The sequence below is a fragment of the Nannobrachium achirus genome, assembly GCF_963921795.1.
Source record: "Nannobrachium achirus genome assembly, chromosome: 16".
NCBI lineage: Eukaryota > Metazoa > Chordata > Actinopteri > Myctophiformes > Myctophidae > Nannobrachium > Nannobrachium achirus.
Window position 1 is genome coordinate 13,992,408 of NC_137823.1, and position 14,314 is coordinate 14,006,721.

The window sequence follows — 14,314 nt, forward strand, 5'->3', positions numbered from 1 at the left end:
GAAGAAAAAGTAATGTTATTAGTTACTACTTCAATTGGTTTACAGATGCATTAACTTCAGCTCAACAGCTTGTCACAGGCATCATCCAACTCACTGCTACCAGCAGCCCTTGCTGCCAGCTTCCATCCAAAATGACTGTATGGGGGCTATATTATGTCTAGAAGAAAAAAAATAACAATCATACTTGAACTGGGGATGCCCACCCTGACAAGGACTTGGACTTGCAGGAGTTGATTTATTACATTTAGTTGACTGTTCCACTGATAACTATTGTTAAAATCTACAAGCTCACAATTAAAGCAGTGAAAAAAATATGCTGTATGTTGATATGTTTACAGTTGGATGAGAAAACAATGTTGCATTAGTTACTCATCAGTGGACCACCATTTGGGAATCATCAACACTTGAGTAAACAGTTTGATATTTACTGACTCAAAGGCAGTTTCATGATACCATCATGAAAGCTTATGGTAGGAAGCCTCTCAGAACCCCACCTTTTGGGTAAAATCCACCTTTGGCCAGGAAATAGAATATGCCCACCAGACAGAATTTTTGATTCACTCAAGTGTGCCACCTATCTGGACTGGACAACAATGCTATTGCCCAGACCTGTAGAATAAACTTAAGATCATAAACCTGCCTTTGTTTTTGTGAGTAGTGAAACCATTTCTCAGCAATGACCACCTCACTGTTATATCCCTTACATAAGGTAATTGATAAGTTACATGATCAAACAAATGCAACCGTAATACAACAGGGCAATACCTCACCCGATCTCTCTTGCTGGTAATCATCTTCCTCCTCTTCACGTCCTCTATGGGCCCATCCAGCTCCATCTTCTTGCTGGCCTTTAGGTTTTCATAGCTCTATTGCAAACTTCTAGTGAATTAAACAACAAATACAACTAAATGAACTCTAAATATGAAATAAAGGCATCTCAAAAGGATGATAACTCGAAGAAATAAGCAGACCAAATGTACAAATCTGCAATCTATTCTAGAGTTGCACCACTAACCATTGACAGCCCGTACATCCAAACAAACAGTCCTAACTGACAGTATAACTCACCTTTTGTTTTCTGATTTCTGTTTAGATGTATGGGCTGCCAAAGGTTGTTGTTGCAGCAGCAGCTCTAGATTCAACATATTTATGTTTTAGCAAACATTATAGAAATCACTAATGTTTGAATAGAAAACAAACCTTATCAAACAAATCACTTGCACCAATATTACATTTTTCAATATTAGTCAGTGTGCCATCTGTTAACTTCAACTGTGTAATATCATATTTACAATTTAGGCATTTAGCTGAAGCTTTTAATTCAGAGCAACTTACAGTGAGCAAAGTTAACACATACATAGAATGCAGAGAGACAGTGTAGTAACTCAGTAAACTAGGATCACAGGTATGCCAGGACAGCCTATAGTTAAAATTACAACCAATGTAAGGGCATATGTCCCCAAATTAACGCAATATCATACTTACTTCTGATGAGGCAGGTGGACCATTGGGAGTCGTCGTCTTTTATGGCCTGCACCTCAGCCTGCGTCACGGACTCATTGTGTGCGGTACGGAATCTATGGTGGGGAAAAAACACTTTTAAGATAGCACTCATTCAGCATAGCATTATACAAATTGACATCTCACAAAGCAAGGCATTTTCAGAAGGAAAAATAATAAAAATGTAAAAATGCCATCTAAGATCCTCTCCAAGGCCTCTGTAGATTTGCTTGACTGAGGACTGCAGGGACATTAAAACAGTGGTGTCAAATCATGTGCCATGGAGAAGTCAGAGTGCCAGAACACACAGCTGTGGAGACTCCACCACATGCAGCTCAGCTGGTCCAGTGAAATTACTGATAGCAGAAAGGATAGAGTTGAATGCGTATTGGGGATGCAGTGATACTTATTGTGTCCTTTATTAAACATATGTGTCAGGGACGCAGGATGCAGGGCTAGCAGCATCATTGGGAGTTATCACTTTGCACAGAATGCAGCAGACGAGATTTGACTACTTACCTGTTTCAACACTAGAGGGCACTGTTTACCAATATATGGAGTCAACATCTATGCAACTTTAACACAATTGTATACACTATATGTAATGGGGGGTTCCTGCTTGATATTTCTCAGATAAGGGGTCCTTGGCCTGAACAATGTTAAAGTACTTACAGACAACTCTGATGGGATTTTGGATGAGGAAGTCCTTGTGTCCACCCCATCAATATTCTCCATGATGGCATCCCATTTTGAATGTAGGTTTTCTGCCAGGTCACCAACCCGTTATTGAGCAATTATAGTTCTCTAAAAATGTGGGAGAAAATAATATATAGTTATGAATTTAGAATTACTGTCTTACTTGTTGGTGAACTCACTAAGTAGCCTAATACTAGTAAATTTTCTGTTGAAATGATTTTGACTGGGCAGAAGCATAATTGCCTTGATGCAGATTCAAACTAGTGTCAGCTGGTGGCTGGACAAACACACCTGCCCTCTGCAGTGGTCTAATTTGAATATATCTTTCTCAAAAGCCCCTTGAATATGATGGAATATTATTAAGGATTACTGGGATTATGGTAAAATCACATTTCATGACACACACACACACACACACACACACACACACACACACACACACACACACACACACACACACACACACACACACACACACACACACACACACACACACACACACAATGCAGTATGAACTCCTGTAAATCAGCTCCCACTCCCACTTTGAGAACCATGGCAAAAAAATCAGTGTTTGTCAACCTTTTTGATATCAATTATTTATGCATTTGAGCCATGGACCACCATTTAGTGAGATTTAGCCTCTCAGTCTCATACCCAATACTTAAGGAATACAGATCATGTGTAACAATAATTTAGCTTGTCCATTTGGTTTGATTTTACAATAATTAAAAGATCTATAGGGGTCCATTTGGTTATCAACTCCCCATCATTTAGCTGGGGACCACCTGGAAGGCTGGAACCACCTCACGGACCACTTGTGCAGTGGTTCTCAACCTAACATGTTACTAAACAAATACTCTATAGCAATGATTACTGTCACAATAACGCTATTTAACTGCTGAATAAATAATGGACCTTGGAAACATTATATAATGGAAACATTTTAACAGGAATGAGGGTTCCTGTCACATATTAAAAGGGGTCTGCAGCCATAGTCTACATTTTGGATTGTGGGGTCCTTGACATGAAAAGGGCTGAAAACACTGGAGTATGAATTCTAAATAGTGAAGTTGTAAAAAATACTGGAAGCAAAAGCAATCAATTGAAATAGCTTTACATACCTGTGTCATCTCCCTGCTCCAAAACTCCTTCTCTGTGTGCCAAAAGTCTCCATAATGTAGATTTTATCCCACAAATAGATTGGCAGCAACCTATCTTCCTGTTCAACAATCAACAGTGATTTTATTTAGTTTAGCTTTATCCTAAATCACTTTTACACAAGCAGCTCTCATGCTTGCTGTTGGTGACAAATGTAACTGCTGCTGGCTGTTTGGATTTCAAAGTGGGGGTGTGCTCTCAGCAGAGCCAATGGTAGCTGGCCACGTCACAGTCACATGACACACAGCCAATCAGGCATTTGCAATTGCATTGTGGGCAGTGTAGTTGATTTTCAAACTGCTTTCCATAAACACACATATATATCATGTTCCTCTCTGTTCCTCCCTTCATATTTCATATGTTTCCTCCAAACTATAATATCCCAAAAGATAGGCATTAAAATGTGTTTTAATCAGATTTAATTACAGATGATAATTTGCTTATATAACCTTGTATGTCGTGTCTGTTGTATGATGATGTTTTTATTGTATTGTACTCATTTCAAGCAGGATAGTTAAGCTTCTGAAGCATTGAGGAATACAGTATGGTAGTGGATCTGAAACATTTCAAAGAAGAAACATTTCCATTAGAGAAGATTTTGATGAGTCTAGCAGTGATTCTCAACTATTTTAATTGCAAGAACCCCAGTTTGACATGCATTAGTCTAAGTACGGACCCCCATTTTATGGCATTCTATCTGAGACCCCAATTTATTGTAAAATCAATGTTAATGGGTCCATTTTGGTTCCATTTGTACACTCTGAGTTACCCATAAGGGTCCATTTCATTCCTAACTATCATTTAGCCGGGGACTCCCTGGAACTCCCTCAAGGACCCCACTTCGATAAATAATGCAGTTAATATCAGGTTGCCATTCCATATATCTTTACTGTTTTTTTTAACCCATTAAGACCTAAGGTCGATACCTTCTAAAGCCTGACCTAAGTTTTCAGAAAAACAACACAAAAATGTTTTCCCCACCTGAGGGATAAAACAGGGGTTCCCGTCCATAATGGGTTGTGTATGTTGGGCTGAGTTGTACACTTTGTAACAAGTTCTATGTCACATCTATAATGTTTTACATTGATAAACCTCATAGTTAATAGTATGCAGTATTAAACTGTGGATATACCCCAGGCAGGGTTCATCGTCATGCTGGCTTGCGGTGGACATTTTTGTCTGAACGATATTTTTGCCATGGAGTGAACAATAATGTTACCAGAAGCACACAAAGTGCCAGTCTCAAATGTATACTAGCACAGTGGTTCTCAAAGCGGGTTGAGAGGGACCTCAAAGTTCCTTGAATGTGGTCCAAATCGAACATTACAGGTATGTAACTCTGAGAGTGTATGGAACCAAATGGACCCATAAACACTCTCAGAGTTATGGGTCCTTAACAATAATAATAATACAAATAAATTGAGAACCACTGTACTAGTGGACTATAGTGTCATACATATCCTGAAGAAACCCTGGAGACTGGGACAGAAATTTAATCTCATGATCAAATTTTCAACATTGTTATGTAAAAAAAAAATCTAAAATCTACCATGGACAAAGACAAGTCTCGCCACATATGTCAATGTACAGACATTGATGATCCCTGTGCCAGGAGATATGATGGGATATGTTGTTTTTGTGTGAGTTTTTTTTTATTTTTTTATCTTTAAATGGGTATACCCCATTTGATGGTGTCCCATAGATGTTCAACAATGACCTATGACAGCTGAGGTCAAGACCTTTCCATTAACAGTTAGCCATTTCTAGCCTATGTAAGCCCTTCTGTGGCTGAATGATATGCCTTTAATCATGGACTCTAGGGTTCAAGATTCAGAGGTCATTATCAAAGCAGTGCTGCTGTGTACTGTTAGATAAGCATCATGGTGTGTCTGTCTGTCTGTCTGTCTGTCTGTCTGTCTGTCTGTCTGTCTGTCTGTCTGTCTGTCTGTCTGTCTGTCTGTCTGTCTGTTTGTCTGTCTGTCTTTCTCTCTCTCTTTATCGCCCGAGTTCAGGCCACAATGCATTTTGTTATACCCCCTCTGAAGAAATATAGGCCTACTTGTCCTCTAAGTTCCTGTCATTTCAGATGAGATAGACTAGCTCTTATTTAGGATTCAAAACATTGAAATTGAAATGGTCTTGGACTTTAAGGACAACCCACATTCGTTTATAATCGGCATTGTTGCGGCCTATCTTTAGTTTTTTGTTGAGTCAATGTAATGGTACGCTGGACCAATGAAGTGGCTAGTGTCCTCAGGGGTTGCTTATCAAGGACCTTTGACATTCTTGCTAGATACCTTGTTCACTATGTCAATGCCAATAAACTCCCCAGTTATACTCGTCTTGTTAACTTCCAAGATTAACGTAATGCTCATGCTTACCTGTAACTACCATTACATTCAAGAGAGACGCTGATAGTCCAATGAATGCTATGATCCTAATTAATTTAATTTCATAAACATTCAGATGTCCCTAACTGTAATGACACCTTACTGTCCCTTCAACTGCATACTTTATGTGGTCTTTAACCAGAGATGTTCTGTTTTTATCCCCAGCAAAGCATAATCCTTTGCAATGCATACAGAAATAAGGACATTTACAAGCTGACTCAATTTGTTTATTAAAGGTATAAAAACAGACTGATTATGCTTAGCTTCTCTGGTAAGGTCTTTGGAATCTATAGGTCCAATCCCATTTTGACCTGTGAGACAGTCTGTATCCACTTAAAGCTCTTGAGCTCGACCCATTTCTTTTGTAACTTGCATCAGTTAGATATTTTACATAATATGAACCCAAGATAGACTGTAATTGTGACACACAAAGATATGCCATAGATGTAATCGGTATTATACAATACTGATACATATGAGCACTCTTTGGGTTATGCACTCACTGTGTGCACAGTATATGCTTAGTTAAACTTCAGTAGTGGGGGCTGATCATTTGATCATGGCTGTGTGTAACTCAGTCATTTACCTGATGTTGAGTAAGTCGTTACCACAACCATGAATAGTGCATGATTTTGCTCTATAAATTCACAGTTCAGAATGAAAGAGAGGAGCAGAGAAGTCAGTTTGGGAAATATATAATAGTTTATCAATTGCTTGTACTAGACAAAGTTTAAAATCTATTTAGCATGAACACCTGCAGATCATGTCTGTCTATCTGTCCGTCTGTGCGTGTGTCAGTTATGCCTTATATCAATCTCCATATATTGCCAAGATCCCTGTTGTCATAAATATTGTGTCAGTCTCATGATAACCAGTGTGGTCGATCCCTGAGTGATCAATATTAAGCCCATATCTGGGAATGCCAATATGGACATGAACTTGTGACCGGGGAAATCACGCTCTTTCGAACGACCATCATTTCGACCGAAGGGTTAGCGACTCACTCCACGGAGGTTAGCGTTAGGGTGAGGGTTAGAGTCGGGTGTCGAAAAGATGACATGTATTAACAGCGACACGCTCCCCCTGTGACCTAACATACCACCAGATAAACCCAAGCCAGCCATCTACTATGATGGCCTGGTGTGTTTCATTTTTATTAAACTAGCAGTCATCTGTGTCTCACCTGTCTTGATTAGGGGTGATTAGGGAGTATCACACAATTAAGGATTGCCTACAGGAAAGGTCAACCCACTACACTTACATTGTTTTGGGCTGCTAGGTTATACCGGTATGTGCAAACAACAATGTGCAAATAACAAGGTTTAACATTGCGCCTGTGAATAAACATTGTTCTATGGACATGATATCCAAAGCTATGCTCATAAATGCGGTCTTGTGTGGACACAGCTCCACAAGTCCTTTATAAGACCTTTTAGTAGCTGTCGCTACTTCTTTCTTGTCTGTTTCTTGTCTGTGTGACAGGGTGCGAGTGTGTGTACTGCATCCTGTAGCTATAATTCCATCCACTGCCTGGGACTGTATCTGTGACAACAGAGCTGATCCCATAACCTGGGGGACATAACCTTGATAACAGAACCTGTGGCCGCATTTGCTAATAACTTCCAAACTTCACAAAACGCTAATAAAGTGAAAAATGACATATGTCACTGTCTTCCAAGGTTCCAAGGTAATAGAAAACTAAGAATAAGAAATGGTCCGTATTCCATAGAAAAGTTGGGGATTTCACCCAGTAAAAATGACCAGATTCTGTCACTTTTCATGAAATATCAGTTTGGACTGTCACCCAAAACTCTCACCCTAAACAGGCCCAATATATGGCAAAAGGTGATCATATGCTACATACAGTATAGGCCCTATTGTCATCTTCTCAAAATAGGTTATCAACATTCCAGACAGTATACTGCATGCATTAAGCCATATTCATACTTCATCCATATTTGATTAGTTATGCCAAGAAAATCGAACCATCGAAAATGGGACACCTTCAGATATGCCATAGATTTGATCTGTATTCTAGAAAAGGATAGTGCTCATCAGAATGTCCAGATAGGACATACGGTCATATTTGAAATACGCATGACAAAAATAAGATATAAAGTGATATTTAGAACACACACGACAAAGATTCCGTATATAATATCCTCATGATGTATATTGGGTTCATATTTGACCAAATATGAAATACCAATGACACTGGTCTGGTCTGTTTTGCCCAGTATAAATCACCCAATTCTGTGAATTTCCATGACCTATTAATATCATTTAAATGCCTCACCCAAAACAGGCCCAATGGCAAAATCTGTAGTAGGCCTAAGTATATTGTATAAGTTACGGTGACGATATATGCTACAGATATTGCCATTATTCTACTCAATATAGGGTGTCAATATATTCCTACACTGCAATACCTCATATTCATATACTTCTTTTATGAGAAGGAAATGAATACTTCCATATTCCATATTTGATTAGATATGGGTTGGGCCAAGTGAATATTGAATATCGGAATCCAGAGTAAATATATGACTTTAAGTGATATATGAATGTAATATAGACTGTATTTGTGACACATTCATATACATACCATAGATTTGATCCGTATTCTAGAAAAGTTGTTGAGCTCAGATATGTCCAGGTGATATTTGGAACATACACATGACAGAAAAAAGATGTAACTGTATCCTTCTATAAAATATGTCCTCATGATGTATATTGGGTTCATATTTGACCAGATATGACATATCAATGAAATGTAGGATATATATCAGAAATGTTCTGTTTCGTGACCTATCAATATCAGTTAAAAATCTCACCCAAAACAGGCCCAATGGCAAAATATGTAGTTAGTATATTTTATATGAGAATATTTGATGATATATGCTACAGATATTACCATTATTCTACCCAAAATAGGTGTCAGTATATTCCTATATACTGCAATAGGTCATATTTATATGTTGTAAATGACAAGGAGATGAATACTTCATCCATATTTTATAAGATATGGTTGATGTCAACAAAACCTTAAATATGCATTAGAAATGGTCTGTATTTGGAAGTGGTTATGCTGTAAATATATGACTTTAAGTGATATATGAAGTCAAAGTCTGATACATCAAGATTTACCAGAGACTTAAAGGTATTCTAGACAAAATAATGTGATCAGATATTTTCAGATATGACCAAAGGTCATTTACGGAACACATACATGACAAAATTAAACAGCTGCTTGTATTCATGAACATTCATGATGTATATTGGTTTCACATTTGGCAATATATGGTGCATATCAACAAAACTCAGGATATTTATCAGAAATGTCCGTATTCCAGAGAGAATCCAAAATCAGATATTTGGGGATTCTGGATATTTTAGCCCAAAGGTAATTTACGGACCACGTACATGACACATTTTAAATTATGCTTGTATCCTAGTATGATATATGGTTTTCATGATGTATATTGGGTTCATGTTTGACCAGATATGTTGCATATCAACAAAACTCAGGATATGCATCAGAAATGTCCGTATCTATAGGGAATCCAAAATCAGATATTTGGGGATTCTAGATCTTTTCGCACATTGAATATGCCTCAGAAATGGTCAATATTCTCTAGCAGATCCACTGTAAAGATATGACTTGAGGTCATATATGAACTCACTATCTGACATATGAAGTATTCTAACTAAATATTGTGATCAGATATTTCCAGATATGACCTAAGGCCATTTACAGAACATATACATGACAAAAATAAAATGTTGCTTGTATCCTAGTACAACATATTGTCTTTATGATGTATATTGGGTTCATATTTGACCAGATCTAGCATTTCCATGGAACTCAGGATATGCATAAAAATGTACTGTTTCATGACCTATCAATATCAGTTAAATATGTCGTCCAAAACAGGCATAATGGTAAAATCTGTAGTACGTATATTTGATGTGTAAATCGTTGATGATATATGCTACAGATTATTTTAATCAAAATAGGGTGTCAGTATATTCATATATACTGCATTACGTATATTCATACTTTGTATATGGCAAGGAGATGTATACTTTGTCCATATTTGATAAGATATGGTTGATGTCAACAAAACCTTAAATATGCCTCAGAAATGGTCAGTATTCTCTAGCAGATCCACTGTAAAGATATGACTTGAGGTCATATATGAACTCACTAGTTGACACAACAAATATTTTAGACAAAATATTATGATCAGATATTTCCAGATATGACCTGAGGTAATTTATGGAACATATTCTTGACAAAATTAAAATTACGCCTGTATCCTAGTACAACATTTGTCTCCATGATATATATTTGGTTCATATTTGACCAGATATGGCATTTCCATGAAAGTCAGGATATGCATCAGAAATGTTCTGTTTCATGACCTATCAATATCAGTTAAATATCTCACCCAAAAAATGCCAAATGGCAAAATCTGTAGTAAGTATATTTGATATGAAAATCGTTGATGATATATGCTACAGATATTGCCATTATTCTTAACAAAATAGGCTGTCAGTATATTCATATATACTGCATTACGTATATTCATACTTTGTAAATGACAAGGAGATGTATAATTTGTCCATATTTGATAAGATATGGTTGATGTCAACAAAACCTTAAACATGCCCCAGAAATGGTCATTATTCTCTAGCAGATCCACTGTAAAGATATGACTTTAGGTCATATATGAACTCACTATTTGACACATCAAGTATTCTAGAAAAAATATTATGATCAGATATTTCCAGATATGACCTGAGGTAATTTATGGAACATATACTTGACAAAATTAAAATTACGGCTGTATCCTAGTACAACATTTGTCTCCATGATATATATTGGGTTCATATTTGACCAGATCTAGCATTTCCATGAAAGTCAGGATATGCATGAGAAATGTTCTGTTTCATGACCTATCAATATCAGTTAAATATCTCACCCAAAAAATGCCAAATGGCAAAATCTGTAGTAAGTATATTTGATATGAAAATCGTTGATGATATATGCTACAGATATTGCCATTATTCTTATCAAAATATGCTGTCAGTATATTCATATATACTGCATTGCGTATATTCATACTTTGTATATGGCAAGGAGATGTATACTTCATCCATATTTGATAAGATATGGTTGATGTCAACAAATACTTAAATATGCCTCGGAAATGGTCAGTATTCTCTAGCAGATCCACTGTAAAGATATGACTTTAGGTCATATATGAACTCACTATTTGACACATCAAGTATTCTAGAAAAAATATTATGATCAGATATTTCTAGATATGACCTGAGGTAATTTACAGGACATATACTTGACAAAATTAAACTTACGCCTGTATCTTAGTACAACATTTGTCTCCATGATATATATTTGGTTCATATTTGACCAGATATGGCATTTTTATGGAACTCATATATGCATCAGAAATGTTCTGTTTCATGACCTATCAATATCAGTTAAATATCTCACCCAAAACATGCCAAATGGCAAAATCTGTAGTAAGTATATTTGATATGAAAATCGTTGATGATATATGCTACAGATATTGCCATTATTCTTGTCAAAATATGCTTTCAGTATATTCATATTTTACTTCATTACGTATATGCATACTTTGTATATGACAAGGAGATGTATACTTTGTCCATATTTGATAAGATATGGTTGATGTCAACAAAACCTTAAATATGCCTCAGAAATAGTCAGTATTCTCTAGCAAATCCACTGTAAAGATATGACTTTAGGTCATATATGAATCAATATTTGACACATCAAGTATTCTAGAAAGAATATTGTGATCAGATATTTACAGATATGACCTAAGGTCATTTACGGAACATATATATGACAAAAATAAAATATTTGCTTGTATCCTAGTACACCATATTGTCTTCATGATGTATATTTGGTTCATATTTGACCAGATATGGTGCATATCAAAAAAAGTCAGGATATGTGACGGAAATGTCCGTATTCCAGAAAGAATCAAAATTCGATATTTTGGGATTCTTGCTCTTTTCGCCCAGTGATATCTTCAAACGGGTAAGGGCTAGTACATATAATTCTAGGGGTCCTTGGACATGAAAAGATTTGAGAACCACGGACATAGAAACATGTGTTTTTTTCAAGAACCTTAAAAGAAAAGGATTCAGACCTGTCAGCTCTCTCTCTCCCTCTCCCTCTCTCTCTCTCTCTCTCTCTCTCAGAGTCCAGACGTGGACATGGAGGACCACAGCAGCAGCGGGACGGTCCTGCTGGAGCCGTCGCAGGGCGGAGCCCCGGGGGGCCCCGAGGGCAGCGGCACGGCCACAGTGCTGACCCCGCTGACCCCCATGTCCCCCCAGCAGCGCCAGGCCCTGCTGGGCAGCCGCTGCTACGCCGCCACGCTGGGCGGCGGCGCCGCCCTACAGGCCGACCCCTGGGAACTGCACCCTGTCGACTACACCAAGATCAAACACCTGGTAGACCAGCACAAAGAGGTGGGCGGTAGAACTGACTGATGGTGCATTCAAACTGAGAGAAGTCAAGCTAATGGTTTGCTTGGTAATTCAATGTATTCTCTATGCAGACCAGTTTGGAAATTTTAAAAGCTGTTTTGCATAGAGAATACATTGAATTACCAAGCAAACCATTAGCTTGGCTTTTCTGTATGTGAATGAGGCATGATGCATGTTTTTTGCCTTATGCTCTGACTCACAGCGCGGCATCAACTTTCCCTGATTTGCCTTTCTAATTTTTTTTCATGGAGAATGGAACGTATTTTGGCAGAAACGTGCAAATGTCAAGAAACCACTCCATTCCCAAATCCCATTGAAACGCAGAATCCACCTTCATAGGTTGATTTAAACTTAGATGATTATGAAGGTCATACAAATAGCAAAAATAGCTGATCTTCAAGCTCAATGTTCTGCAAATCCCCTGAAAATCTACTGTCTTGTCAATGGCAGGACCTGTGAAGTTTTGAAATGGCAGATCTGTATTATAGCACCTGAGTAAATGTACAATATACATTCCACCAGTGTTTTAGCTCACAGGCAGGGTTGCTGTTGATCCTCTAAAGATCCATTCAGAATGCTCCACCATCCCCACACCATGTGATCCCGCAGGCATCCAATCAGGATGCTCCACCGCCACCACACCACATGCAGCCCATGCTAATGAGAGTGCGAGGTGAGCTGAGGCTACCACCTGCCTGTCTGACAGCATCACAGTGCCACCCTGTGGCACAACGCAGCAAGTGCAGCTCCTTGTCCCCTAGTTCAGCACCATGGACAGAGTCACTACATCTAACACAGGGAGCTGTCTGTTCAGCACCATGGGCAGACAGAGTCACTACTTCTAACACAATACACAGGGAGCTGTCACTATACTACCTGTACAGTCCACTCCAGTGGTTCTCAACCTGTGGGTCGGGACCCCCAGGTGGGGGGGGGGTATAGAGGGTATATGCATGTTTCTAATTTTAAAAGCTCTAAAATGACAAATTAAACATTGACCAAATTCTCAAATATTAGAGGCTGAAATAGCCGATCTACATGCTCAATGCCTTGCGTTGCGAGGCGTTGTGAGCATGTAGATCTGCTATTTTCTTTTGGGGTTGAGAACCACTGGTCCACACCAATGCAACTTGCCGCCAGTTGCAAGGAATTGCAGCGGCTGCCCAGACTGAGCGGCTGCAGACCGGTGCGTTGCATCGAGACGTGGTTGTAGATCTGCTATTTCCAAAAATGTATTTTTCAGACAGACATGACATGACTTAGCGGAGAGAGAAGGACCCCCTCTACATATTGTATAAATGCGTGATGCAGATTCTAATCGTTTTCATAGACAGATTCATAGACTTGTTTGACAGCACTGTCATCAGTCTATGTTGGATTAGTGTTTTTAGTTAACTTGACCTTTCACTCTGTACTCTTTTTTACCTCTACACCAAACCTATGTGCCGAAAATAGACGATCTACAAGCGAGACAAAACAAGCTTGTAGATCTGCTATTTTGGCTAAAGTTCTCCTCAGAATAGGGATGCGAGGGTTCAAGTTGTTAATTTAAAAGAATGATACTATCACAAAGATTTGGTGGCCGCCCTAGTAACTCTGAGGACCCCCTAGGGGTCCCGGACCCCTTGTTGACATGACATAGCAGTGAGACTACATTGACTTGATGCAATGTGATTATCTGTGGTCCCTCCAACAGAGCGAGGAGCTGGATCCGTTTGAGGACCTCCTGGATGATCAGAGGTACCAGGCAGACCTGCCCCTGCACTCCCCCAAACACAAGTTCTCCTCCTGCAAGGAAGCCAAGAAGGAGATGATCACGTAAGATCAGGGGCGGAGCAACTTTGATAATGGAGAGGGCCGCATTATTTCCACACTCACTGCAGAGGACCACTATATTTCCACACTCACTCCAGAGGGCCACTATATTTCAACACTCACTACAGAGGACCACTATATTCCCACACTCACTCCAAAGGACCACTATATTTCCACACTCACTCCAGAGGGCCACTATATTTCCACAC

General features: G+C 38.6%; 1 protein-coding gene across 1 annotated transcript in view; it reads left to right on the top strand.

The window, feature by feature from the left end:
- LOC308300809 (myelin transcription factor 1-like protein) overlaps positions 1-14,314 on the top strand; it is a gene marked incomplete at both ends in the record, with an annotated part of 75,541 nt that overhangs the window by 50,316 nt on the left and 10,911 nt on the right. The window contains 1 exon segment of the mRNA XM_080744708.1: positions 13,987-14,108. Within this exon segment, the coding sequence (XP_080600834.1) occupies positions 13,987-14,108 (122 nt within the window).